Raw genomic sequence first — 24,247 nt, forward strand, 5'->3', positions numbered from 1 at the left:
CACCAGATGTCGCTCATCTTAACTGGTACAGTTTGTATTAAGCACTAACATCTGGTGATTACTTTGGCAACATCCTACTCTAGTCTCTCACCATTCTGTCTCTTTCTTCCTTTTTCTACCCAATCAGTCTGTTACACTCACTATGTACCCTCTCCCCGCACATTAATTTTAGAGTCTCAGCTTTACTTGTCTTCATTTTACTATTCTTTCTTTAGTCTCTTTCCTTGCATGTATATGTGTGTATTTATGTGTAACAGTTCTTGAAGTTTTTGCTAAAAGAATTGGACCCAGCATATAATAATATATAATAGGTGCTCAATATACAATTAATGATTAATGAAAGGATACATTGATGAAGAGAGGAAAATATAGAAAGATAACAATTTATTTATTAATCATAAAGATTTTACTTATTGCTTTTAGAGAGAAGAGAGAGAGAGAGAGAAAGAAGGGGGAGGAGCAAGAAGCATCAATTCCTACTTGCTTCTAGTAGTTGCTTTGAGTGGGAAAGCCTGGGGTTTTAAGGCAGTGAACTCAGCATTCCAGGGTGATGCTCTATCCACTGAGACATCACAGGTCAGGTCATAAATTATTTATATTTGTCTTAGAAATACGGTAAAAGAGACAAAGGCCCTGGCCGACTGGCTCAGTGGTAGAGTGTCAGCCCAGTGTGTGGATATCCCTGGTTTGATTCCCAGTTAGGGCACCCAGGAAAAGCGCCCATCGGCTATCTGCTTCTTCACCCCACCCCCTCTTGCTTCTCTCTCTCTCTTCTCCTCCCCTCCTGCAGCCAAGGCTCTATTAGAGCTAATTGGCCCCGGGCGCTGAGGATGGCACCATGGCCTCCACCTCAGGTGCTAAGAAGAACTGATTGCTGAGCGACAGAGCAAGGGCCCTAGATGGACAGAGCATCTCCAGCTAGTGGGCTTACAGGTTGATCCCGGTCAAGGCGCATGTGGGAGTTTGTTTCTGCCTCCCCTCCTCTCACTAAAAAAAAAAAAAAAAAAAAGAGAGAGATAAAGATTCACATTCCTAGTATAAAGCTGATATAGTGTGAAACATGCTATGACCTTTAAATTTTAAAGAGAAGATGGTTCATTCATTTATTTAACCAATATTTATTGAGCACCTACTATGTGTTGGGAATATTCTGGGTTCTCGAGACTACCCAGTAATAAAACAGACAAAATTCCCTGCCTTCATGGGGAATTTAACATCTGGGCAGGAGGATGCTGACAATAAATAAGTAAATATCAAATATACAAGATGGTGAGTAATGCTTGGAAGAAAAACAAAAATAATCTGGTTTGGGAGTGCTGGAGTGAGGGGGTGCTTTCATTTTAAATAGTCAGAGAAGATCGAACAGCTAACATGACATTAAGTAGGAATGAACCATGGGTTCTCTGGTAGATGTATTCCAGATAGATTATGATCAGATCTGTCTTGATTTTAACAAAATCAAGAGTGGTCAGAGAAGTTTCATGAGGAAGTGGAACTTGAACTAGGCACAGTGAAGATTGAGTAACAGAGGTGTGGGAGCTTTCTGTCTCCGTCTTAGCAGAGCTGACTGCCGTGAACAACTTTTCTCTCTGCTGCTGCTCAGCTCCTGGGTCAGCCAACACCATGGGTTTTGGAGACCTGAAAAGCCCCACTTGCCTCCAGGTTCTCAACAACTACCTGGCAAATGAGAGCTACATCAAGGGGCACGTGCCATTGCAAGGAGAGGTGGTAGCATTTGAAGTGGTCTCTGGCCCACCACCTGCCGACTTGCATCATGTCTTAACATTGGTATAATCACATCAAGTCTTACAAAAAGGAAAAGGCCAGCCTGCCAGGAATGAAGAAAGCTTGAGCAGGTATGGCCTGCTAATGTGGAGGACACCAGGAAAGTGGAGCTACAGATAGTCAAGTTGATGATGACATTGATCTCTTTGGATCTGACAGTGGGGGGAAGGAAAGCAAGGAAGCTAAGAGGCTGATTTGAGAAGAATGCTTTGCACAGTATGAGTCAAAGAAAGCCTAAAGCCTGCACTTACTGCCAAGTCTTCCATCTTACTAGATATGAAACCTTGGGATGATGAAACAGATATAGCAAATTTAGAGGAGTGCGTCTGGAGCCTTCAAGCAGAAGGCTTGGTCTGGGGTTCTTCTAAATTGGTTCCAATGGAGCATGGGATTCAAAAACTTCAAATACAGTGTGCTGTAGAAGACGATAACTTGGGAACAGACACGCTGGAAGAGTGGATCACTGCTCTTTAAGACATATGCAGTCCTTGGACGTGGTTGCTTTCAACAAGGTCTGAAATCCATGCTGGATCATTGGTCTTAAATAAAAGCTTGAAAGAAAAACAAAAACAAAAGCTTGAAAGATCTATCTATCTATCTATCTCTACCTATATCCGTCTATCTATCTATCTATCTATCTATCTATCTATCTATCTATCTATCTATCTATCATCTATCTATCTAAACTGTAGGATACTCTAGGCAGAGATACAGCTGTGAAGGCATGAGGTAAAAAAGAGCCTTGTAAATCTGTGAGTCAGCGTGGAGCCCACTAACCTGAGCCTAGGAAATTTAGGGAGAGGCTTTTAGAGCTAGGAGTGAAGAATTCATACTTGACATGCTAGGAAGAAGGAGTGTTTGAAGGCTTTTGAGCAGTCTAAGGAAGATTAAGGGGTGTGGACTGGCAGAGAAGCCTGGGGACAAAGAGAGCAGTTTAGGAACAAGGACACGTTTGGGACCCTCACCTATAGATGTGAGCCCCTTTGTATGTATTTATGCTGATGTCTATAAAGATAAGTACAATAGAAATTCTAATGTTACTGCCAAGGAATTCATTAAAGTGAGAAAACAGGAGAAATATTAAGAAATTATCTCAGAGTCATTTAAAATATTTCCATTGACAATTCTGTTTGTTTATTCAAACTGCTTTTCTGCTTCTCCATAGTAATTAATGATTTTCCACAATAGATGTGTTAAATTTTACATAGGTGAAAATTTCACACATCTTCTACACAAGGAGAAGTCACAGTCAATATTTTCATCAAATGACAGTTCTGTTTAAGGCTCAAAGTCTTACTTAGGTTACATGTTATTATTTGTATTAATAGAAGTGATAAATGAGTTTGCTAATGTTTCCTACACTGGCTCATTCATTTATTCAATCATTCATTCAACTAAAAACATTTACTGAATACCTTCTTTGTTGAAAGCATCATATAAAAGTATCGCATAATGATTAAGAAATGGGACGTTGTCTTTAGTATTTAGTAGCCATAGGGCTGGGGCAAATTACCCTCCAGACCTTTCTTTCTTCATATGTAAAATGGGAACAATATAAAAATATCTACTGTTTATGGTGTTTGACCATCAAATGAGCTGAAGTACCTAAGTGCTCACTTAGTACAGGGGTTAGCATATAGTAAGAGCTCACTTTTGCTATATTATGGTTGTATAGCTTTTGGGTTTAGCTGATGAGAGAGGTATCTACCATTGTTAAAATAATGCAGGACTAAAAAAAAAAATGCAGGGCTGAGGAAGCCTGGTATAATTTCAGAAATCAGACAGCATGGCAGAGATATGAAGAAAGCAGCTTGCTTGGACTCTGCCTCTCTTCCCAGTCAGAGTGAGTGACAAGCCCACAGCAGTGGGAGTGGTTCCAGCTACACAGAATGGCTTGCTGTTTTCCCTCATATGGGCACTATGGGGTGCAGATCCTTTTCCTAGTTATTCTTAGTTCTTTTAGCTAACCCAGTTTTCCTCCCGGCTCTTACGTTGCTATCACAATAGGGTGGGATGGAGAGGATGGAAGAAATAGTAAATATTAGCGCTGCTTAGAACAAAAAGCTCACTTCTTCACCTGGACCACCTTCTGAAGCAGACCATGATAAGTATGGTGAACATATCTTCTGAAAGAAAAAAAACTGAGATGATATTGTTTAATGGGACTTTTGTGCTTTTTCCAAGTGTTAGAGCAAGCTATGTATGAAAATATCATATTTTTGGAACATTTCAGTAGTTGTGTGGAGACAATGGAATAAAATATTATGAAATTGTTCTATCTAGCCTGACCAGGCGGTGGCGCAGTGGATAGAGCGTCAGACTGGGATGTGGAAGACCCAGGTTCGAGACCCCAAGGTCGCCAGCTTGAGCATAGGCTCATCTGGTTTGAGCAAAAAAAGCTCACCAGCTTGAGCTAAGGTCACTGGCTCAAGCAAGGGGTCACTTGGTCTGCTGAAGGCCCTCGGTCAAGGCACATATGAGAAAGCAATCAATGAACAACTAAGGTGTTGCGACGCGCAACGAAAAACTAATGATTGACGCTTCTCATCTCTCCATTCCTGTCTGTCCCTGTCTATCCCTCTCTCTGGCTCTCTTCCCTCTGTCTCAAAAAAAAAAAAAAAAAAAAAAAGAAATTGTTCTATCTAAATTTAAAATAATTGAAATTAAATGCCACTTAAATTTTACTTCTGTATTTGCATTAGCCACATTTTTAGTGCTTAATAGCTATATATGGCTAGTAGCCACTGTATTGGATAGCACGGATATAAAACATTCCCACCATCACAGGAAGTACTATTGGACACCACTGCTGTACAATATGTGGTTGGTGTACTTTCAGGAAATAGTGCAATCTTGGACCATATGCCCTATAATAAATCTTTTATCAGCCCTGGCCGGTAGCTTAGTGCAGTGGTCCCCAACCTTTTTTGGGCCATGGACCGGTTTAATGTCAGAAAATATTTTCATGGACAAGCCTTTAGGGACGGATAAATGTATCATGTAACCGAGACAAGCGTCAAGAGTGAGTCTTAGGCAGATGTAACAGAGGGAATCTGGTCATTTTTAAAAAATAAAACATCGTTCAGACTTAAATATAAATAAAACGGAAATAATGTAAGTTATTCTTTCTCTGTGGACTAGTACCAAATAGCCCACGGACTGGTACCAATTTGCGGCCTGGGGGTTGGGAACCACTGGCTTAGTGGATAGAGCATCAGCACAGTGTATGGATGTCCTGGGTTTGATTACTAGTCAGGGCACACAAGAAAAGTTACCATCTGCTCTCTCACCCTCCCTCTTCCCCTTCTCTCCATCTTTTGCTCCTGCAGCCAGTGGCTGGACTGGTGTGAGTGTGGCCCTGGGCACTGAGGATAGCTCAGTTGATCCGAGCATTGGCCTCAAGCACTAAAAATAGCTCGGTTGATTCAAGCATCTGCCACAGACCAGGGCTGCCAGATGGAATCCTGGTGGGGGCATGTGTGGGAGTATATCTCACTATCTCCCCTCCTCTCACTTAAAATAATAATAATAATAGAGCCTGACCAGGCAGTGGCACAATGGACAGCATTGGACTGGGACGTAGAGGACCCAGGTTCGAAACTCCAAGGTCACCAGCTTGAGTGCAGGCTCATCTGGTTTGGGCAAGGCTCACCAGCTTGAGCCCAAGGTCGCTGGCTTGAGCAAGGGTCACTCAGTCTGCTATAGCCCCCTGGTCAAGGCACATATGAGAAAGCAATCAATGAACAACTAAGGTGCTGCAACAAAGAGTTGATGCTTATCTCTCTCCCTTTCTGTCTGTCTGTCCCTATCAGTCCCTCTCTCTGTCTCTGTCACACACAAAAAATAATAATAGATAAATCTTTTATCAATTTACCACAATGCTCTAATTCCTCCAGCATGCTGTGAGATACAGGGCAAACAGCACAGGTTAGGCTTCAGAGATGTTTGCTTCAGTCAGACCTCAACTCCCACACTGACTAGCTGAGTGACTATAAGCACTTCTCATAGCCTTGGTTCCTTCATCTATGTAATGAGGGAGTTGGGCCAAATGAGATATTTTTTTGAAGCTTTAAAATTCAGTGATAATCATTAGTCTTATCCCAGGAACATTGAGCTCACAGATCCTCCTTTAATAAATGATTTGTTTGAGAAACAGTGATCTCTTGGTATACAGTAAGACCTCCTTCTGATGTCTCAATATTTTCTGCTGTGTCCAAAGCATGATGGGCTGCCAACCAATCAGAATCCTCTATCCAAGGATCCATCAACTGGGTGTTTGGATTTTGTATCTCTATGCATGTGTGTTTGCAATTTTATGCTCTGGGAAGTGTCATACTTCTCTTTTAAAAAGGGTCTTGTTGTATTAAAATGACTCATCTGAGGGTATATGGACTGTGATTCTGATTAGGGGAATTTGTGGCATCTAAATTCCCCAGGTAGATTTTGAAGGATAGTCCTCTGACTTGTGGGTCGCTTGGTTCAGCTTGAGTTGTTGTCATGGTTTTCCCGCAGCCTTAGCCAGAATGGAACCCCCACGATTCAGCCAGCAGCACCCAGCTAACACCTTTGCTGATGTTCTGCTTCCTGCTTGCCATGCTCCAGAAGGATGGTTTCTCTCTTCTCAGAAGCATTTCTGTGTTTTGCAGCTTTAAACATTCAGACAAGCTTAACCAGGTGGTGGAGCAGTGGATAGAGTCTCAGACTGGTATACAGGGGACCCAGGTTTGAAACCTCAAGCTCGCCAGCTTGAGCATGGGCTCATCTGGTTTGAGCAAGACTCATCAGCTTGAGCCCAAGGTTGCTGGCTTGAGCAAGGGGTCTCTTGGTCTGCTGTAGCCTCCTAGTCAAGGCACATATGAGAAAGTAATCCATGTGCTGCAACAAAGAATTGATGCTTCTCATCTCTCTCCCTTCCTGTCTGTCTGTCCCTATCTGTCCCTCTCTCTGGTTCTCTCTCTGGCTCTGTCACAAAACAACAACAACAAAAAACATTCAAGCAAGATGTTGTCAGTTCTGACTGCTCTGCAGGGTGAAGATTTTTCCCTCCTGACCTGAGAAGGAGAAGCCATTACTGACTTTTCTTGCTAAGGTACTGACAGAGATTTAGGGAGAGAATCTGGGCCTTCAGCAAAATCCTGAGTGTAGAGTCCTGTCTCTGTCACTGACCAGCTATGTCCTTGGACAAGGTCCGGACCTTCCCTGAGCCTTCTAACTCTGTAAACCCTTGCCCTACCCCTAGGATCCAGGGGTAACATAATACCTGTGGGTATTCTTTCAGCTTCCAGTTTTCCTACAGAGACAAGAGTTTGCACTGAGAGTACAAATGACTAGTGTTCTTAAAAATAAGTAAGGCTGCGACTGGAGTAACTATATATAAACAAAGGGGAGCAGCTTGAGTAAGCTTTACTAAACTCTTTCAAAAGCACCAGGACATTTTTTGCGGGTTTTATTTTAATTAAATAAAAATATGGGTTTTACATTTTAGAAGTTATTCTAAAACGAAAAAAAAAAGGTTTTTATTTTTGTTAAAACCCCAGTCATCCTTCGGTTATCCTTGATGTTTCTGTTGTGATTTGTTTAGCTCTAGTTCTATTAAATGTGTCCTAATACTATCAATAACTAAAGTTTGCTCTTTCCATCCTCTTTTTTCTCTCCTTTCAAATGGTTTTTCCCTCTTTCTCTCCCTTTTGCTTCCCCTTCTTTAGCCCAACCTCCTAACCTCACTGTCCAGGCCCCTTTGGAAAAGGTTTGCTGTTTTCAGCCAGTCGGGAAGGAGTGGGGGTAGTCCTGTGATTCACTCCCCTTTCCACTCACCATGTGGTGAGGTGCTTGTGGCCTTAAGTCAGCAGATGTGTGTGTGTGTATACATATGCGCGCACGTGTGCGTGTGCCCGCGTGTGCGCGCGTGCGTGTGTATGTGCAGCGCGCGCACTTGCAGGCTGCCCGCTCCGGCAGAGCTCCAGCTCACGCCGGCCAGGAAAGACGCTACCCGCCAGCGCGGTCCAACCTTGCGCTCCCAGCTGTTTCTATAGAAACCGCGGCAGCGCCAGCCTCTCCCGCAAAGAACTCCGGGGGAGCATGCCCATTGGGAGCTGCTAGTTTAGCTCCGGTTTGGGTTTCCAGTCAGTGGCGTGCGCGGGGTTCCCGGGAAATCCCAATGAGCTGAGTCTTTGTGTGCAGCGGGTGGAGAAGGCGCAGTCCCCGGGCCTGCAAACCCCGCGCGGAGCCCGGCAAGAACAATGCTAGCGTGCCTGACCCGGGGAAACTTGCTGGACGTCCTGCAGGAGGGCTTCAACGAGGTAACTGTCTGCTCTTCCCACTCCCGGTTCCCTCCCCCAACGCTTCACGCCTGATCCCTGGGAGGGGTCCTCCTTTGCCCGGATCCCCGTGAGGATCCCACAACAATTCGCCTGCAGAGCTCTAAGGAGGCTTCAGTGGTGGGTGGGTGCGGTGCAGACCGGATGGTGAACCAGGAGAAATCAAAAGGGCCTCTTGCCCTAACTAAGTGGGCATTGATTGACCTTCCCTAGCAGCTTACCCGAACCCAGGAGATAGGACCACAATTCGAAGGTTGTCTCCTTGCAGAAGAGGCGCCCTCCCCAGAGGTTCTCCCCAAGGAAACTCCTGAGCATGTGGCCAGGGTGCTCATTCTATTTCAGGAGCTAACCCGTGAGCCGAGGGAAGAGGGGATTGCGTTGGTAGAAAGTCTGAGATAGGTCAGGATAAATAGGTGTCAGTTGTATGAAGTGCCTTCTTCATGTTGATATCTTATCTCAGTCCAAGGCAGTGGATTTCTCCACAGCCAAGGGCATGGTTGGCAGAGAAGACCGAAGAGGAGAGAGGCGGCCCAGGCTTCTGGGCCCAATTCAGGGGAGCTAGGATTTGCACCCTTCTGTGTGAGAGTGGTGACCTGGGGCCCCAATCTGACAGGTAGTCTGGGTCAGAGCTGGCTAAAGTCCGTTTACTCTTTTCTCTCAAAATTCTGATACTTATTCAATTTCCTTCTCTTACGATTCTGAAAATTCTGATTTAGAACACTCCCCCTCTCCCCTGTTCTGAGCGGCTCCATATGTCTTTCATTGCTTCTGAGCCCCTCCCCTTTGGGTTGCCTTATCCCACGTTCCAGGGAGATCTCTGCAAGATCACAACTAGACTGTTAGTTGTGTCTTCCTTCCTTTCTCCTGTCTTTTCCTCTGTCTTCCTTCTCTTTCTTCAATTTAAGTTTTAAAAAGATCCGTTTTTAAACAATGAACATATGACTGCATTCTTTTCTTTCTTTCCTATTTTTTTTCCTTTTCTTGATAGAGACAGAGAGAGTCAGAGACAGGGATAAATAGGGACAGACAGACAGGAAGGGAGAGAGATGAGAAGCATCAATTCTTTGTTGTGGCACCTTAGTTCACTGATTGCATTCCTCATATGTGCCTTGACTGTGGGCCTTCAGCAGGTTTAGTAACCCCTTGCTCAAGCCAGTGACCTTGGGCTCAAGCTGGTGAGTCTTGCTCAAACCAGATGAGCCCGCACTCAAGCTGGTGACCTCGGGGTCTCGAGCCTGGGTCCTATGTATCCCAGTCTGATGCTCTATCCAGTGCGTCACAGCCCAGTCAGGCTGCATTCTTTTCTTTAGAGTCAAGACTGAGTGTCCTGGCCTTTTCCCCAGAGGTAACCATTCTCATGAATTTGTGTGTAAGGTTTTCTTTCTACAGCTGCATGACTGGCTATTTCCTTAATTCCTGTTTCTAATTAAGAACTTCTGCAGCCCGACCTATCCCAGAACCTTCTGTGGGCCTGGTGCCTGTGCCCCTGCCACAGAGAGGAAAACTGCAAAGACACTGTCCCAACCTAACTGACTCAGAATTTTCCTTTGGCTGAGGGGCGGAGTTTGCAGCCTGCCTGCACTGCAGGGCACCTTGTCTCTGCATTAGCCCTGTTTGAACACATGGGCTAGTTGAACACAAGGGGCTAGTTTGAACACAAGGGGATGGTTAACAAAGAGATACAGTCATACAGACCAGAAGCCACATCTTGGAGTGCTTCCTGTTTTCCTGGTTCCCCTTTAAAACTGCTGTTGGGCCTCCTCTGGTCTCAAGCTTTATATGTGTCTGACATATCCAGCAATTGTGGCGAAGCCCCTTAGGTCTTCCTCTGACCTCCCCTTATTGAAACTCAGTCCCCGGATCCCAGGTCCCAGTGTCTATCAGGTAGAGACCAGCACAGTCAGCCCTTGTCTTTGCCTTCTGTTCCTTTTCACTTCCAGACCTTTCCACTGAAGAGCCAAGAGGCTTGGCTGTTTTATTTTTCATGTTTTAGTGTGTCTGTAAACATCCCCTGACCTCTATTTCTTATAAAACATATAGGAAAGGGAGAGAGAGAGAGAGTTTCTTTTTGTGGTAGGAATGTAAAAACAACAGACACACAACTTTATTGTTAATTCAGCCCTAGAATAATGCAGGAATGACTCTTTTCTTTCTGACATTTTATTTTTCTACTCATTCTGTAAACTTCCCTCCACCCTTTCTACATGCTAATCCATCCCCTTCTATTAGTGGATGTGAAGTCTAATAGCCAGTAAGTACTTATTTCCCCATGTATAAAACACACCTTAATTTTGGGGCCTGAAAATTTGAAAAAAAATTACATAAAGTTATTGAACTCAAGTTTTATTCATTATAAAATTTATACAATGACTGTGTAGCCCCACAGTCAAGGCACATATGAGGAATGCAATCAGTGAACAACTAAGGTGCCGCAACAAAGAATTGATGCTTCTCATCTCTCTCCCTTCCTGTCTGTCTGTCCCTATCTATCCCTGTCTCTGACTCTCTCTCTCTGTCTCTATCAAGAAAAGGAAAAAAATAAGGAAAGAAAAGAATGCAGTCATATGTTCATTGTTTAAAAGCGTAACCTACTGTCAAAACTGCCATCCATTAGCTTGTCCTCATCGGTGTCTGATGACCAATCACTGTCTTCGTATCTTGCCTCGCCCTCAGTTCCATCTATGGCATTTGAAATGCCACACTTCTTAAATGACTTGACAACAATCTCAATCTTGATATTATCCCAGGATCTTTTCACCCAGGTACAAACTTCTCCTATAGTTGGTTTCTTCACTCTTCCTGCTGGTGTCAAATTGTCCCCAGAAGACTTCATTCATTGGTTCCATTCATCTCTCATGGCAGCTTTGAAGGGTTTGTTAATGCTGACATCAAGTGGTTGGAGCTGGGATGTCAAGCCTCCAGGTATGATGGCAAGTTTTGTTTTTTGCTCCTCAATCTTCTTTGTGTTTTTTGTTATGTGTGCTCTGAACTGATCAAGCAACAACAGGACAGGTTTGCATAAGAGTCCACCTGGTCTCCTTCTCCAAACTTTCTCAAACTAGATCTTCATCCCATCCTGATCCATCCAACCCTTGTCATGAATGTGGACAATCATTCCTCGAGGGATGTCTTCTTTTGGCATTGTTTTGCATTTGTAAATCAGCACAGGAGGCAGCTTGGTTCTGTCTGCACAACAAGCTAGAACAACTCTATAATGGCTCTTTTCATGTCCACTTATCTTTACAGACTTTTCACCCCCTTCTTATCAACAATTCTGTTACTTGGACAGAGGCGGATTTAACAGCGAGTGCACCAGGCATGCGCGCTGGGCCCATACTTCTGAAGGGCCCCGCAAAACCCCAACTTTACACTTTTCTATAATGTAAGGTGCCCAATATTTTCTTCTGTATCTGAGGCCTCAACCGACCTTAATCTGCCTCTGTACTCAAACTGAAGGGGGTCTTTGTTCATATTTGCAATCTGTTCCAACTCAAAGTGATGTGTCTTCTGACATTGAATGACAAAACGATGAAATTCAAGGACCTTCTGCTCATAGCTTTCAGGCATCTTTTGGGCAAGTCTGGTGCATGTACGCATGCTTAGTCCATTCTGTTTCATGAACCTGAAGCACCAATTGTGTCCTCCTTTGAAATCAGTATCTTCTTTTTTATCAGCAATTCTTCTTGCCTCATGCTGAACCATCTTTATGGACACAGGAATTCCAGTTGCCCTTTGCTCTTCAATCCATATCTTCAACTCCCTCTCTAAATCAGGCCATTTTGCTGACTTGCCTCTCATGGCATTCTTTTGCCCTGGGGTTTTCAGGAGGGTTTCTTCTTCCCACAGCCAGTCTCGCATTGATTTCTCAGTTGGAGGAGGAGCAAACTTATGTTCAGCAGCACGATTTCCATTCACTTTTGTAAACTGGATTGCTTTTAACTTGAATTCAGCACTGTACGAAAATTTTTTCTGAGCCATTTCTGGGGCAGAACGTGGCAAAGCGTAACCTACCATAATATACTGGTAACAAGTGTGAAACAATGAGCACAAAGACAATAAGCATGAAAAGTGGGAAATTCAAGTATTAAACCTACAATCACTGTATAAGATGCACCCAGTTTTTAGACCCCAAATTTTTCAGAAAAGGGTGCGTCTTATACATGGGAGATACAGGTTTATCTGAGAAATTGACATCATCTATATATACTGCTTACAAAAATTAGGGGATGCCTGACCAGGCGGTGGCGCAGTGGATAGAGCATCGGACTGGCATGCCAAGGACCCAGGTTCCAGACCCCGAGGTTGCCAGCTTGAGTGCAGGCTCATCTGGTTTGAGCAAAAGCTCACCAGCTTGGACCCAAGGTTGCTGGCTCGAGCGTGGGGTTACTCGGTCTGCTGAAGGCCCGCGGTCAAGGCACATATGAGAAAGCAATCAATGAACAACGAAGGTGTCGCAACGAAAAACTAATGATTGATGCTTCTCATCTCTCCGTTTTTGTCTGTCTGCCTCTGTCTATCCCTCTCTCTGACTCTCTCTGTCTCTGTAAATAAATAAATAAATAAAAATTAGGGGATATTTTAAAATGAATATGAAGCTATAAAATATCCCATAATTTTTATGAGCAGTATAATATTAATAGTAATATATTAAATCTCAGAGTTCTCTTATTTTTTTATTTTATTTCTTACTGATTTTGGAGACAAAGAGGGGGGAACAGAAAGAGAGAGGGAGGGAGCGAGGAGAGAGATGAAAAGCATCAACTCATAGTTGTTTCACTTTAGTTGTTCATTGATTGCTTCTGATATGTGCTTTGACCAGGGGGCTCCAGTCAAGCCAGTGACACCTTGCTCAAGCCTATGGCCTTGGCTGGGCTCAAGCCAGTGACATTGAGATCATGTAAATCAGTGGTCCCCAACCTTTTTTGGGCCACGGACCTGTTTAATGTCAGAAAATATTTTTACAGACCGGTCTTTAGGGTGGGACGGATAAATGTATCACGTGACCGAGACAAGTGTCAGGAGTGAGTCTTAGACGGATATAACAGAGGGAATCTGGTCATTTTTTAAAAATAAAACATCATTCAGACTTAAATATAAATAAAACGGAAATAATGTAAGTTATTTATTCTTTCTCTGCAGACCAGTACCAAATGGCCCACAGACCGGTACCTGGGACCACTGATGTAAATGATCCCTCACTTAAGCTAGCAAGCCTGTGTTCAAGCCAATGAACCTGCGCTCAAGCCAGTAACCTCAGGGTTTTGAACCAGGGACCTTAGCCTTCTGGGTCAACGCTCTACCCATTGCACCATGACTGGTTAGGCTCAAAGTTTCCTTAAAGGTTATATAGTTTTGCCTGACCTGTGGTGGTGCAGTGGATAAAGCCTCGACCTGGAAATGCTGAGGTCGCCGGTTCGAAACCCTGGGCTTGCCTGGTCAAGGCACATATGGGAGTTGATGCTTCCAGCTCCTCCCCCCTGTCTCTCTCTCTCTGTCTCTCTCTCCTCTCTAAAACGAATAAATAAATAAATAAATAATAAAAAAAGATTCTCTATAAAAAAAAGTTTATATAGTTTTTTTACATTCTTAATAAGTTATATTGAATAATTCTTATCACTTACTGTACCACATTTAGTGCTCTTGAATAATGCTAGGATTAGTTATCATATTTCAGAGTTGATGGGGCCCTGATTGACCTGTTTGAAATTCTAGTGTCGCTTAATAGATCCAGTAATATCTCTTTTGTGAGACTCATGTGATAATGATGTAAGTAGGGACTTAAAGGCCAGTGTCAGAAGACAGTTCAGTTCCTCTGACAAATTCATGCTACTGAGGCTAAGAATACCACATGTATCCAGTCATCTCTGGGGAATGAGCCAAGCATATTTGAAGCTATGCTTCATCACCTTGATGCCTTTAAGGTCTGTGTGGTTAGGGCTGTGACCTCATTCTCGATGGCAGAGAAAACTGACAGGAAATAAAGCTGTGAATCTAACTGGTTAATTATTAGGGAGCCATGCAGCAGAGAGAAACCCTGCCTTTCCAATCAAGGCTTCCCTCTACCCCCTGTTGGCTTCTGTCTCAATCACATGCCACTATGCATAACTGTGTGTAACATAATTTTCTCCTTTATGTTCCCTGAATAAAACCCTGGTCTCAACACACCTGATAAGTTACCTACAGAATTGATCCATTTCAGGGCTGCCAATGTGTTCTCTTTTATTGACACGGTTAGTCTGCATTATGAGTTAGCCACAAGTTTTGGCTACTGCCACATTCTGTAGCCACCCTGGCTGTTGTCCCCTGTCTCCTGTGTTTTGGACCTGGCCTTTCTAGTTTACACTGCCCCTATTTTGCATCTGCCTCAAAGCTATGTATTTGTCTTCTTTGCCTCTTGGTATTGATGCCATGTGAACTTTGTCTTTGGTTAATGTACAATACCTACATGAATTTCTGCAACTGTTTCTGAGGGATAGACTTTTTTAAAAAGGTACTTAGGTGCTTGTGTTGAAAGATTTTGATAGACCAACGACTGTCATATAGTTCCAGTCAATAAGCATTCATTCATTCATTCAGTTATTTGGTTCATTTATTGGATGAAGGCATGAGTAAAATAATTGAAAACACACCTAGTTCCTGCTTCCAAAGAATTTATAGGGAGAGATTTATAGGTGTACTGAAAAACCGTAATAGGATGCTCGTTGTGATACATGCCGTCGAAGAGGTAGTGTTTGTGGGAGATTATGGAGAAATCATCTACTTAATGATATCAGGAAAAGTACCAAAGATTTACCAACTTACCTGCTCACTGAGACCAGATTTTTTTTCCTACTAATCTGATAAATATGCATGCAAGTGCTCATTCAGCAGACATTCACTGAATGACTGCTTACCCAGCACTGTGCCAGGCTCTGGAAATAAAAGTCAAGTAACGCAGAGTTTGTGCCCTCCTGGAGCTCACAGGTCACTCAGAGTATCAAACCTGGGAAAATTGTAGCGATATAGAAATCCTGCTTGTCAGGCAGAACACATTTGTGCCCAGCTAGAGTGTGGATGGCCTCAGGGACTGAACAATGTGGGAATAATTTGTTAAAATGTTGGTCAACAGGAAATCCAGTCTGAGCCTTAACCTTTTAAACATAGCACCTGGGAGACTTTCCCTACTAGTTTATTTCCCCGTGTAGAAAAGCAGAAGTTGGAATCCCACGTGGAGATTCATTAGCTTGGCAGCCTCTGGGAAATACAGGAAGAGCCTTTGGTGTCGTTCCCATAAGTGGGACGCGGGGTGAGTGCCGAAGAGGGTTGGCATGTGCAGCAGCTGCAGCAGACATCACTCCAACGTGCCTCCTGCCTTCCTTGGAGTCAGGTTTGCAGCATGGGGCCAAGCAGAAGCTCTCAAACATTTCCACAATGACTTCCTCTGTGTTTTGCTGTAGGAATGAAAGGCCAGTTAAGTCTTTAATGTAACAAAGCACCACACACCCCAACCTTCTCTTTTCTTTCCTGGCTGACTTCTCCCCTCCTCCCAAGCTCACTGGCTTGGCTCCCACAGGAGTCAATGCCAGCTGACCAGATGCTCCCTGCCAGCAGGCTCTCAGGCAGTGCTATGTCCCTTCGGTGAGGAATGGCCTAGCCAGACGTGTGGAGCAGTGATGGGGCTCTGTTTGCCAGGTGCCACTCCCCCATGACTGGCCTTGTTGGCTAGGCTGTTAGGACTCAAACTGAATGAAACTTTCTTGAATATATTTCCTTATTTGTTAACCCCAAAACCAGGCTTTATTTAAGTGGTCATGGACATAACTTTCCCTGGTCAGATGTGGTAGGGAGTTAAGGAACTGTAAAGCCAATAGGCAGGGCCAGGGCCAGAATCACAGCCGCCTGGCCCATGCAGGTTCGCATTGGATTCGGACAGTCGGTAAAGAAACAACGGAGCCACAAACTGGTGGGCCATAATCTTTAATCCTAGCTTGCACCCGACGGGCAAGTAAAAATACACACTGGGCTCCAAAAGCCACTCACATTCAGTGCTCACAAAGCCACTGACTTATCCGAGTTTCCTAGAATCAAAGGTTTCTAGCTCACTAGCCTTATTCTCCTCAGTTCCTCATCTCCTTCCTTATCCCAGATACAAACTCTACACAAATTGGCATCTCACTCAGCACTCCGCCATCTTGGCTGCTTCTCCTGGCCTACTCCACGTGGCCTCCTTCCGCTCTTTCATGCTAATCATCCCAGGAACCAAGAGCCCCAGGCTACAAAGATTCTCAACACACATTAATTATCACCTGGGCAACGGCCTCCTCATGGGCAGGGCCTCCTCATGGGCAGCACCGTCTTTAACAAAGTGAGCATAATATATTTTATCTGCCCAACAGGAACCAATCCCAAAGGCCCTGAGGGTGGGCTCCTACCTTGTTTTTAGTAAAGCATATCCATAGATTGTACGGTGATACTTCATTCATTCATTCATTCATTCATTCATTCATTCATTCACATGCATTAATTGAATGCTTACCTTATAACATGTACTTGTGAAGAACAGAGTGTTTACAGAACTTGTAACTAATGGAAATTTAAAAATAAGGTTAAGAGATGCAATCTTTCAGAAAATCTTTAGGTTTTTACTTTCTGGTGTACAGTATTATCCTTTGACTGGGCTGAACACTAATACAGAGAGCTCTACTGTAAAGCCAGGGGCTGCTGCTGCAATGGCCATTCACATGCAGGTTCTCATTGAATCCGGACAGACCAGTAAAGAAACAGTGGAGCCAAAAAACGGTGGGACATTTCTTTATTAAAGTCTCACGCCAGCCCATGGGCAAACACACAGGGGAAACACTTCCCTTTCACTCTTTCAGAGCTCCCAAAGCCCTAACACATTCTTTGGTTCCACAACCAGGAGAATCTTCTCCCGTTTCTCCTAGAATCAAAGGCCCCACCAGTCTCAGCAGAGCTCGCAAGGCTCCTCACCTCTGATCCCCCATCTGCACACCTTCTCCCTTCTCTGCCAACATGGCTTCTTCTTCAGCACTCTGCATTTTCAGTCCTCTCTCTGCAAAACATGGCTTCTTTTCTCCTCTTCTCCTTCTTCTCTAAATTTTCTAGTGCAAAATCCTCTCCTGCAGCAAACTAAATTAGCAAAACAATGGCCCTTCCCAAGCAGGAAAGTAATTTGCAATTTCACAGACCACATATACCTGGTGCTGCCCAGCCCCAATGCAAACTAGAAGCAAGCAAACATAAAAATCATATTTTAAAAACTTATTTGACTAACACCCATACAGGGAAGAAGAAATTTAGTATTTTTACTTGTGAACTTCATTTTTACCTAATTAGCCACCAAGTTTAATGAACAAGTTGCCTTTCCTAGTTCAGTAAAGGCCTGCAGGACTTAATAGACATAAATACTATATTACATTCTTTTGACAGAATTTAGGCCAGTAATAACTCAAGGTTTCCAAACGACGTGTAATCACGTGTCTTCCTTGCAGTTTCTCAGCAACAGCCCCACTCCCCTCTCCTGAGCTCTGCTGCTGGAAGGTCAGAGTTTCAAACTGGCATCTGGTTTCACTGTGAAACTGATTTCTTAGCCATCAGGTCTCCAGGACACCCCAGCTCAACACCAGAGCCCGCTTCTCTTGTGTGCCTTTCTTGCTTGCCAGAAGGAAGCCATAGAGCCGCTTCCTGGATATTTCTGTGGTGGGAATGGTGGGGGACACAGGCTTCTCTGGCAAAGCCCAGTCTGTGCTTTCACAACTCTAACCAAACAAGTCCTCTGAAAAAACTCTCTTTGACCTTGAGACTTAGAGGAGATAGAAAGCAGAGGCTGGGTTTACAGACTTGTTTGGAAGGAAGGGCATGTCTCAAAGAAGAACAAAGAATATTATACTTGGCTACAGAAAGCTTTTCATTTTCTTTCTCTCTTTCTGTCTCTCTCCTTTCTTTTTCTTTGTCTCTCTTTCCTTTCTCTCTCTCTCTCTCTCTCTTTTCTTTCTCTTCCCTCCCTCCCTCCCTCCCTCTCTTCCTCCCTTCCTTCTATGAGAGGAAGGGAAATAGAAAGATTCCTGTATGCCCCAGGATCCATCTAGCCACCCTTGTCTAGGGCTGACACTCTGCCCAACTGGGGTCAATGCTTGTAACTGGTAACCAAACTATTTTAGTGCCTAAGGCAGAGGCTCCACAGAGCCATCCTCAGTGCTGGGGGCCAACATGCTTGAATCTATCGAACATGGCTGTGGGAGGGCGAGAGGGAGAGAGAGAGAGAGAAGGGGGAGGGGGAGAAAGAGGGGTGGGAAAGCAGATGGTTGCTTCTTCTGTGTGCCCTGACCGGGAATCAAACCTGGGACTTCCACATGCTGGGCCAGTGCTCTACCACTGAGCAGCCAGCTAGGGCAGGAAAGTTTTCAAGGTCAAGACTTCCTGCACAGATTGAGATGGTAGGCAGAGTTGTTTATAATGGAAGAATTTAAATTTATATTGTAGGGTTACCTGGAGTGTCATGAAGGAAGCTGATGGAGAGTGTAGCATTGTTAAGGCCTTCCTGCCCTAGCCAGCCATTCTCATAGCTTTAGCATGGCTCAGTCTTGTAAAGCCAAAATCTTCCTCAGACAATGTTGACTGTTGCTGTGTCTACTTTTCTTTTCTCTGAGACCTGACTCAGAGGGTTGTCGTAAAAACCCTTAATCTTCCTAGACTTTTGGATTACTCAGGCATCCTGGCTTTCATAGAACAAGTTAGAGATGTTCATTCTGGGTCAAGATCAGATTTTTTTTTTATCATGCAGTTTTTTTTTCTTTTTTCTTTTAGATTTTATTTATTCATTTTAGAGAGAGGAGACAGAGAGAGAGAGAGAGAGAAATGGGTGGAGCAGAAAGCATCAACTCCCATATGTGCCTTAACTAGGCAAGCCGGGGTTTTGAACCGGCAACCTCAGCATTCCAGGTCGATGCTTTACCCATTGTGCTACCACAGATCAGGCTCAAGATTAGATTTTTGTGATTACAGACATTGTATGCTTGATTGTCTTGCCTTTTTTTTTTTTTTTTTTGGATTGTCAAGTGATCTATAATGGAAATATTTTCTTTGTAGTTGTTAACTAGCCGGGCATTCCACTGCATCAATGCTGATGTCATCTATGATGCTATGAGGTTTGAACCCATCAGCACTGCAGCCCTAGACCTGGCCATCCCCAGGATCACTTTAATGATCCCAGAGAGTTCGCTAGCTAAAGATCGGTGCCACAGCTGTCCAGCAATGTGGGCGATCTCATCAAAAGTGGTGTTTCCACTGTGCTTAATATTCTATTGCCTTTTTCTGTCTCATGGTGGTTCCTTGAGGGCTTTGATGACCAAGACAGAGGCAGAAGGCACTGCCTCAATCTGGACCTGTCTGTTCTGAACAGTCAGTTTCACTGTAATCCTCAGACCCTTCCAATCACTGGCTGCTTTGGCAGTGTCATCACCAACCTTTTTGGAGACAGATCCCGGGGGCCAATCTTGGGGGCCAGGGTGGACGTGGCACCAATTTTCCCACCAGTGCACCTCAGGTATATGACTTTGATCTCTTGGGGCTGAATCTTGGCAGCACGGTGGAGGATGCTGGTCAGATGAGCCTGGATTCAAGAGGATCGAAGAAAGTTGCATCTAAGCCTCCTATAAGCTGAAAGTCAAAAGTGCCTAGCTTTTTTTTTTTTATTTATTTTTATTTTTTATTGCAAGTATCAAGAACCTGGCTTGCGCTAGCAGAGATACAAACTAGAATCTACTAACTCATGGAACCAAGGAAATCCATGGGACGGGCAGGGATGGGGCAGAGTCTCAGTGAAAACCAAAAGAGCAAACACTGGCAGGATGGCTTCCTCGGCTAGCCTGTTGTCTCTGGTTCTCTCTGTGGGTGGCTCTACTTACTGTCACCACAGATGGCTTCTGTCTCTTAGGTGACCAGCATGGCTGATGGCAGCGTCTAAGTTTTATATCTTAACAACTTTGTCAAAGCGAGACTGGGAGAAATTAAGAGAGAAGGATAGTGAGAAAGGAGACTGATTCTATTCCTAAATGCATGATAAAAGAAATCCCAGAGATGCTATTGCCGGATAGCTTGGTTGGTTAGAGCGTCGTTCCGATATGCAAAAGTTGTCAGTTCGATTCCACATCAGGGCACATACAGAAGCAGATCAATGTTTCTGTTTCTCTCTCTCCCTCTCTCCCACTTCCTCTCTCTTTAAAAATCAATAAATTTTGTCTGACCTGTGGTGGCACAGTGGGATAAAGTGTCAACCTGGAACACTGAGGTCGCTGGTTCAAAGCCCTGGGCTTACCTGGTCAAGGCACATATGGGAGTTGATGCTTCCTGCTCCTCCCCTTCTCTCTCTCTCTCTCTTTCTCTCTCTCTCCTCTCTGAAAATTGAATAAAGTCTTTAAAAATAAGTAAATAAATAAATAAATAAATAAATTTTGAAAAAATTTCCAGAAATTTACTGGGCTTGAACTATCAACTTAGCTAGATCAGCCAACTGTGGGCGGCGGAGGGGTGATATGACACCAGCCCCACCACTGAGTATGTAGAGGGGGCCTGTTTCTACTGGAGAGGGTTCATGAGCTGGACAGCTGCCCCAAGAACTTACACCTCTGGCCTCCCCGCCCCTGCAGGCCTGATTGGAAATGGATTGTGGTCCGGTGTAGCTTGTTCAAGATGTGTTTCTTAGTATTTCAAATATTTTCATTCTGCTGAATCTATTGTATTTTGTCTTCACTGAATAATTGAGTTATAAAAAGATAGTGCTAGAATAAAAAAAATTTAGTGGGTTCTTCCCCTAGCTGATGCAAGAGCCCTTTAGACATGGTTTCGCCCTGGCGCTAACCAGAGAATCACTGCTTTTCTCTATTTTACATATTTGGCTTTCACACAAGTTATAATTTGAGAAAAGATTCTGAGGCAAAAAAGAAAAAAATGAAACTACTAGTTCAATCAGCAGAAAGTAACAGCTTCTTGCATATAACATATGGTATTTCATCTGCTGTAGAAGTAGCTCTAGTAAATTTAAAACCAAGGCCTAAGTTTTCACTACAGGCCTCTTTTGAGATAAACATCCTTGTGGGTAAAGCGGGTAGTTATGGCTGGTCCTCATGAGTGTCTAGTTCGTCCTTCAAATCAGCTTTTTCAGAACCAGCAGTAAGCATTTATAGCAAGAACCAAGTCTTGGCCTGCCTGTTGGACCAAATACAGATATCTGCAGGTCAAAGAGGAGACACACTGAGACTTAGTTTAGTGGTTGGCTCCCAGATTAGACTAAAGGGAAGGGAAAAGACCCTAAAGTTATTGTAACCCTTAATCTGTAGATAAGAATACCCCCATTCATCTGTGAATCCCTGATCTCTTTGTTAGATGCCATTTAATAGGTCTCTGTCAGCGTGCAGATGTTGAAATTACATGACTTCAATTAAAACTTTTTTACATTTTATTTATTCAGTTTTAGAGAGGGGGTAGGAGAGATTGAAAGAGAGAGAGAGAAAGGGGGAGGAGCAGGAAGCATCAACTCCCATATGTACCTTGACCAGGCAACTCTGGGTTTTCGAACTGGTGACACCAGCATTCCAGGTCGATGCTTTATCCACTGTGCCACCACAGGTCAAGCTAAATTTTTTATCAATGATTCATTGAAGGCACAATTCTTCAAGTTATATGAATCTAGACCGAACAGTAAATATCCTCAGCATTTCAGTATCTACCACTCTGATGGATCCTGGGATGACTTCAGGATCCATGATGAAGATAGTCGAGTGTCCTAGATCCTTGACCATCCACATGCAGTGATTGTTCCCCTCTGTACCGCTACAGCAGTGCCACATGACAAGCCATCTCCTGGAACTTACTCCACAGAACTGTCCTACCTTGAAATCTGGAAGTCTGAAACTACTCTGTCTGCTTAAAACCCCAGTTTCCACACTCCTCCTTTCCCATTAAACTTATGCTCAGTTGCATCAAAATTTTCTCTCCTCACTCTTCCCTGTCCTCCCAGTTCATCAGCTCTCCTTTAGTTTCTTCTTCCCAGTGCAGATTCCACCATCAGTTGCTTCAAATACACTGTTGCCACCATCCTCACTTCCCAGATGGCTGCTTTTCTTCTGACCACTTCCAGACCTAGATCAGCCCTTATTGGTGTCCTCCACTCACTTCTCAGGCCTGTTGAGACTTCTGTGGGAAATCATATACCTTGCAGATGACTGCATTACAAAATTATGATTTCCAGCTCCATTGAGTCCTTGGGTGCCATCACTAGTCTTTCTAGCCTCCCAAGGGTTTCTTTCTGGAAGCTTCCCTCATTCTCCCCACTCTTTCCACTCTCAACGGATAAACCACCTACTTCATAATAAATAGAGGTGCATTTGTATCTGGGCTCTGTCAACTTTCGTCCTTCCCTCCTGCCCACCTTCAGATTTCCCCACGTATGCACCTATTCCTGCCTCCTCAAGATCAAAGGAGGAGGTGGCCCTCTTCCTCTCTGGAACCTTCTGCCTTATCACACCTCTCCCTGCATATGTTGTCCTACAAATGTCCTCTCATCCTAAACCACCTTCATTCTTTATTCCACCCTCTTCTGCAGCCCCCCTTGCTCCTCCCCTCACTGCTTCTGTTTTTACTCTCTCTGAGGTCTTCTCAGCTCATTGCCCTCTGACTTTTAACCCCACCACTCCACAGTATCTGTTCTCAAAAGGTCACCAGAGCCTGTTCATTATTACATGGAATGGACTTCTTGGTCCTCCGCTGCACTATAGTATAGGATTTGACCTTAATGACCACCCATCTTAAAATTCTCTCGTCCCTGGATTCCCACATAATGTTTTCCCCTTCTGACTGCATGTTCTAAAATCACACAGGATGTCCTCAAGGAGATCATAGGTGTGTAGGTGAGTCAGGAAAGGCTTCCTGAGAAAGGTGCTGCTTGAGCTGAGACTTAAAAGGGGATGGCAGGCAAGGGAGGCAGAGGGGCTGGGAAGCATGATGGATTTGGGCACTGCACAGGGTTTGGGTGAGCTGAAGCATGGGGTAGGGCGTATGGGAGAGGAGTGATGGAGCTGGAGAAGAGGCAGGGGTCAGCACATGACAAACATAAATGCAGATTATGAGAAGCCAGTGAAAGATTTTAAGAGAAATGTGTGGAAAGTGGGTTGAGGGTGCCGTTTGCTTCAGGGAGATTAGTGAAGAGTTTTATATATCAGTCAGGTAATCAGATCCCAGCTGTTGCCCTTAGTGCTTCTGCTGATCTGAACTCCTTTCCCCAGATCAGAGTGGTTCGGTATTGAGCCTGGTCTGCCTCACACAGTGCTTTGGCTGTGCAGTGGGAGCAGACCTTGGACGAAAGGCTGACCTATGTTAGCTAGAAGGTGCAGCCACCTCTATTCTATGGAAAGAGTTGGATAAGCAAGAGGCCCTTAGTACATGCTTGGACCGCATTTAGTGGGTTTCAATACCAGGTGTACTATGTGCTAGCTATAGGGACTTTGGAGAAGTTAGATAATCTCCCTGAACCTCATCCATAGACTGAAAATGGTACTGATTCTTCAGTGCTTTTGTGAGAATTGAATTAGGTGATGATAATAATGAAAATAATAATTATTTAATAAGCATCAATTGTGTGGCAGCCTGTTCCAGGTATATTCCTTAGCTCATTAATACATATGTGAAACACCAAAAATAGTGTTTAATTCATGGTAGGCACTCAGTAAATATTAGATTCCTCCCCCCACCTCCTACTGATCACAGCACTTCCTATAGTTTGTCAGTAGCTAATAGATTGTTGTCTTGCTATTTACTGTCTTCCAAAGGCTTTATTCCCAAAAATCAACATAGAGAACATAACAAAGATTTTTTTTTTTAGATTTTATTTACTGATTTTACAGAGAGAGGAGAGGGGAAGCGAGAAGTATCAATTCATAGTTGCTTCACTTTAATTTTATATTGTTTGCTTATCATATGGTCCTTAACCAGGCAAGTACAGGGCTTCAAACCAGTGACCTCAGCGCTCCAGGTCGTCACTCTATCAAATGCACCATCACAGGCCAAGCCAATAATGAAGATTTAATTTGAGCTCAGGAAGCAGTCAGTGAGTGATTTCCAACATCAATTTATTAAGGAAGTCCTTGGAT

The 24,247-nt window shown here is 43.9% G+C and overlaps 1 protein-coding gene and 2 pseudogenes across 6 annotated transcripts in view; 2 read left to right on the plus strand and 1 right to left on the minus strand.

Moving 5' to 3' along the window:
• DIXDC1 (DIX domain containing 1) overlaps positions 1-24,247 on the plus strand; it is a 78,750-nt gene that overhangs the window by 4,371 nt on the left and 50,132 nt on the right. For 3 of the 6 annotated variants that reach the window (XR_010727280.1, XM_066244555.1, XM_066244585.1), the window contains exon 1: positions 7,738-8,084. The exons of the other annotated variants lie outside the window; for them this stretch is intronic. Coding sequence is in view for 2 of the 3 variants with exons in the window: in XM_066244555.1 (XP_066100652.1) it covers positions 8,025-8,084 (60 nt within the window). In the remaining variant the exon portion in view is untranslated. Of the gene's footprint in view, positions 1-7,737; positions 8,085-24,247 lie in introns of those variants that run through there. 6 annotated transcript variants of the gene reach the window in all.
• LOC136320440 (elongation factor 1-beta pseudogene) lies at positions 1,624-2,303 on the plus strand (annotated as a pseudogene).
• LOC136318815 (large ribosomal subunit protein uL11-like) lies at positions 19,194-19,767 on the minus strand (annotated as a pseudogene).

The sequence above is a fragment of the Saccopteryx bilineata genome, chromosome 1, assembly GCF_036850765.1.
Source record: "Saccopteryx bilineata isolate mSacBil1 chromosome 1, mSacBil1_pri_phased_curated, whole genome shotgun sequence".
Classification (NCBI taxonomy): domain Eukaryota; kingdom Metazoa; phylum Chordata; class Mammalia; order Chiroptera; family Emballonuridae; genus Saccopteryx; species Saccopteryx bilineata.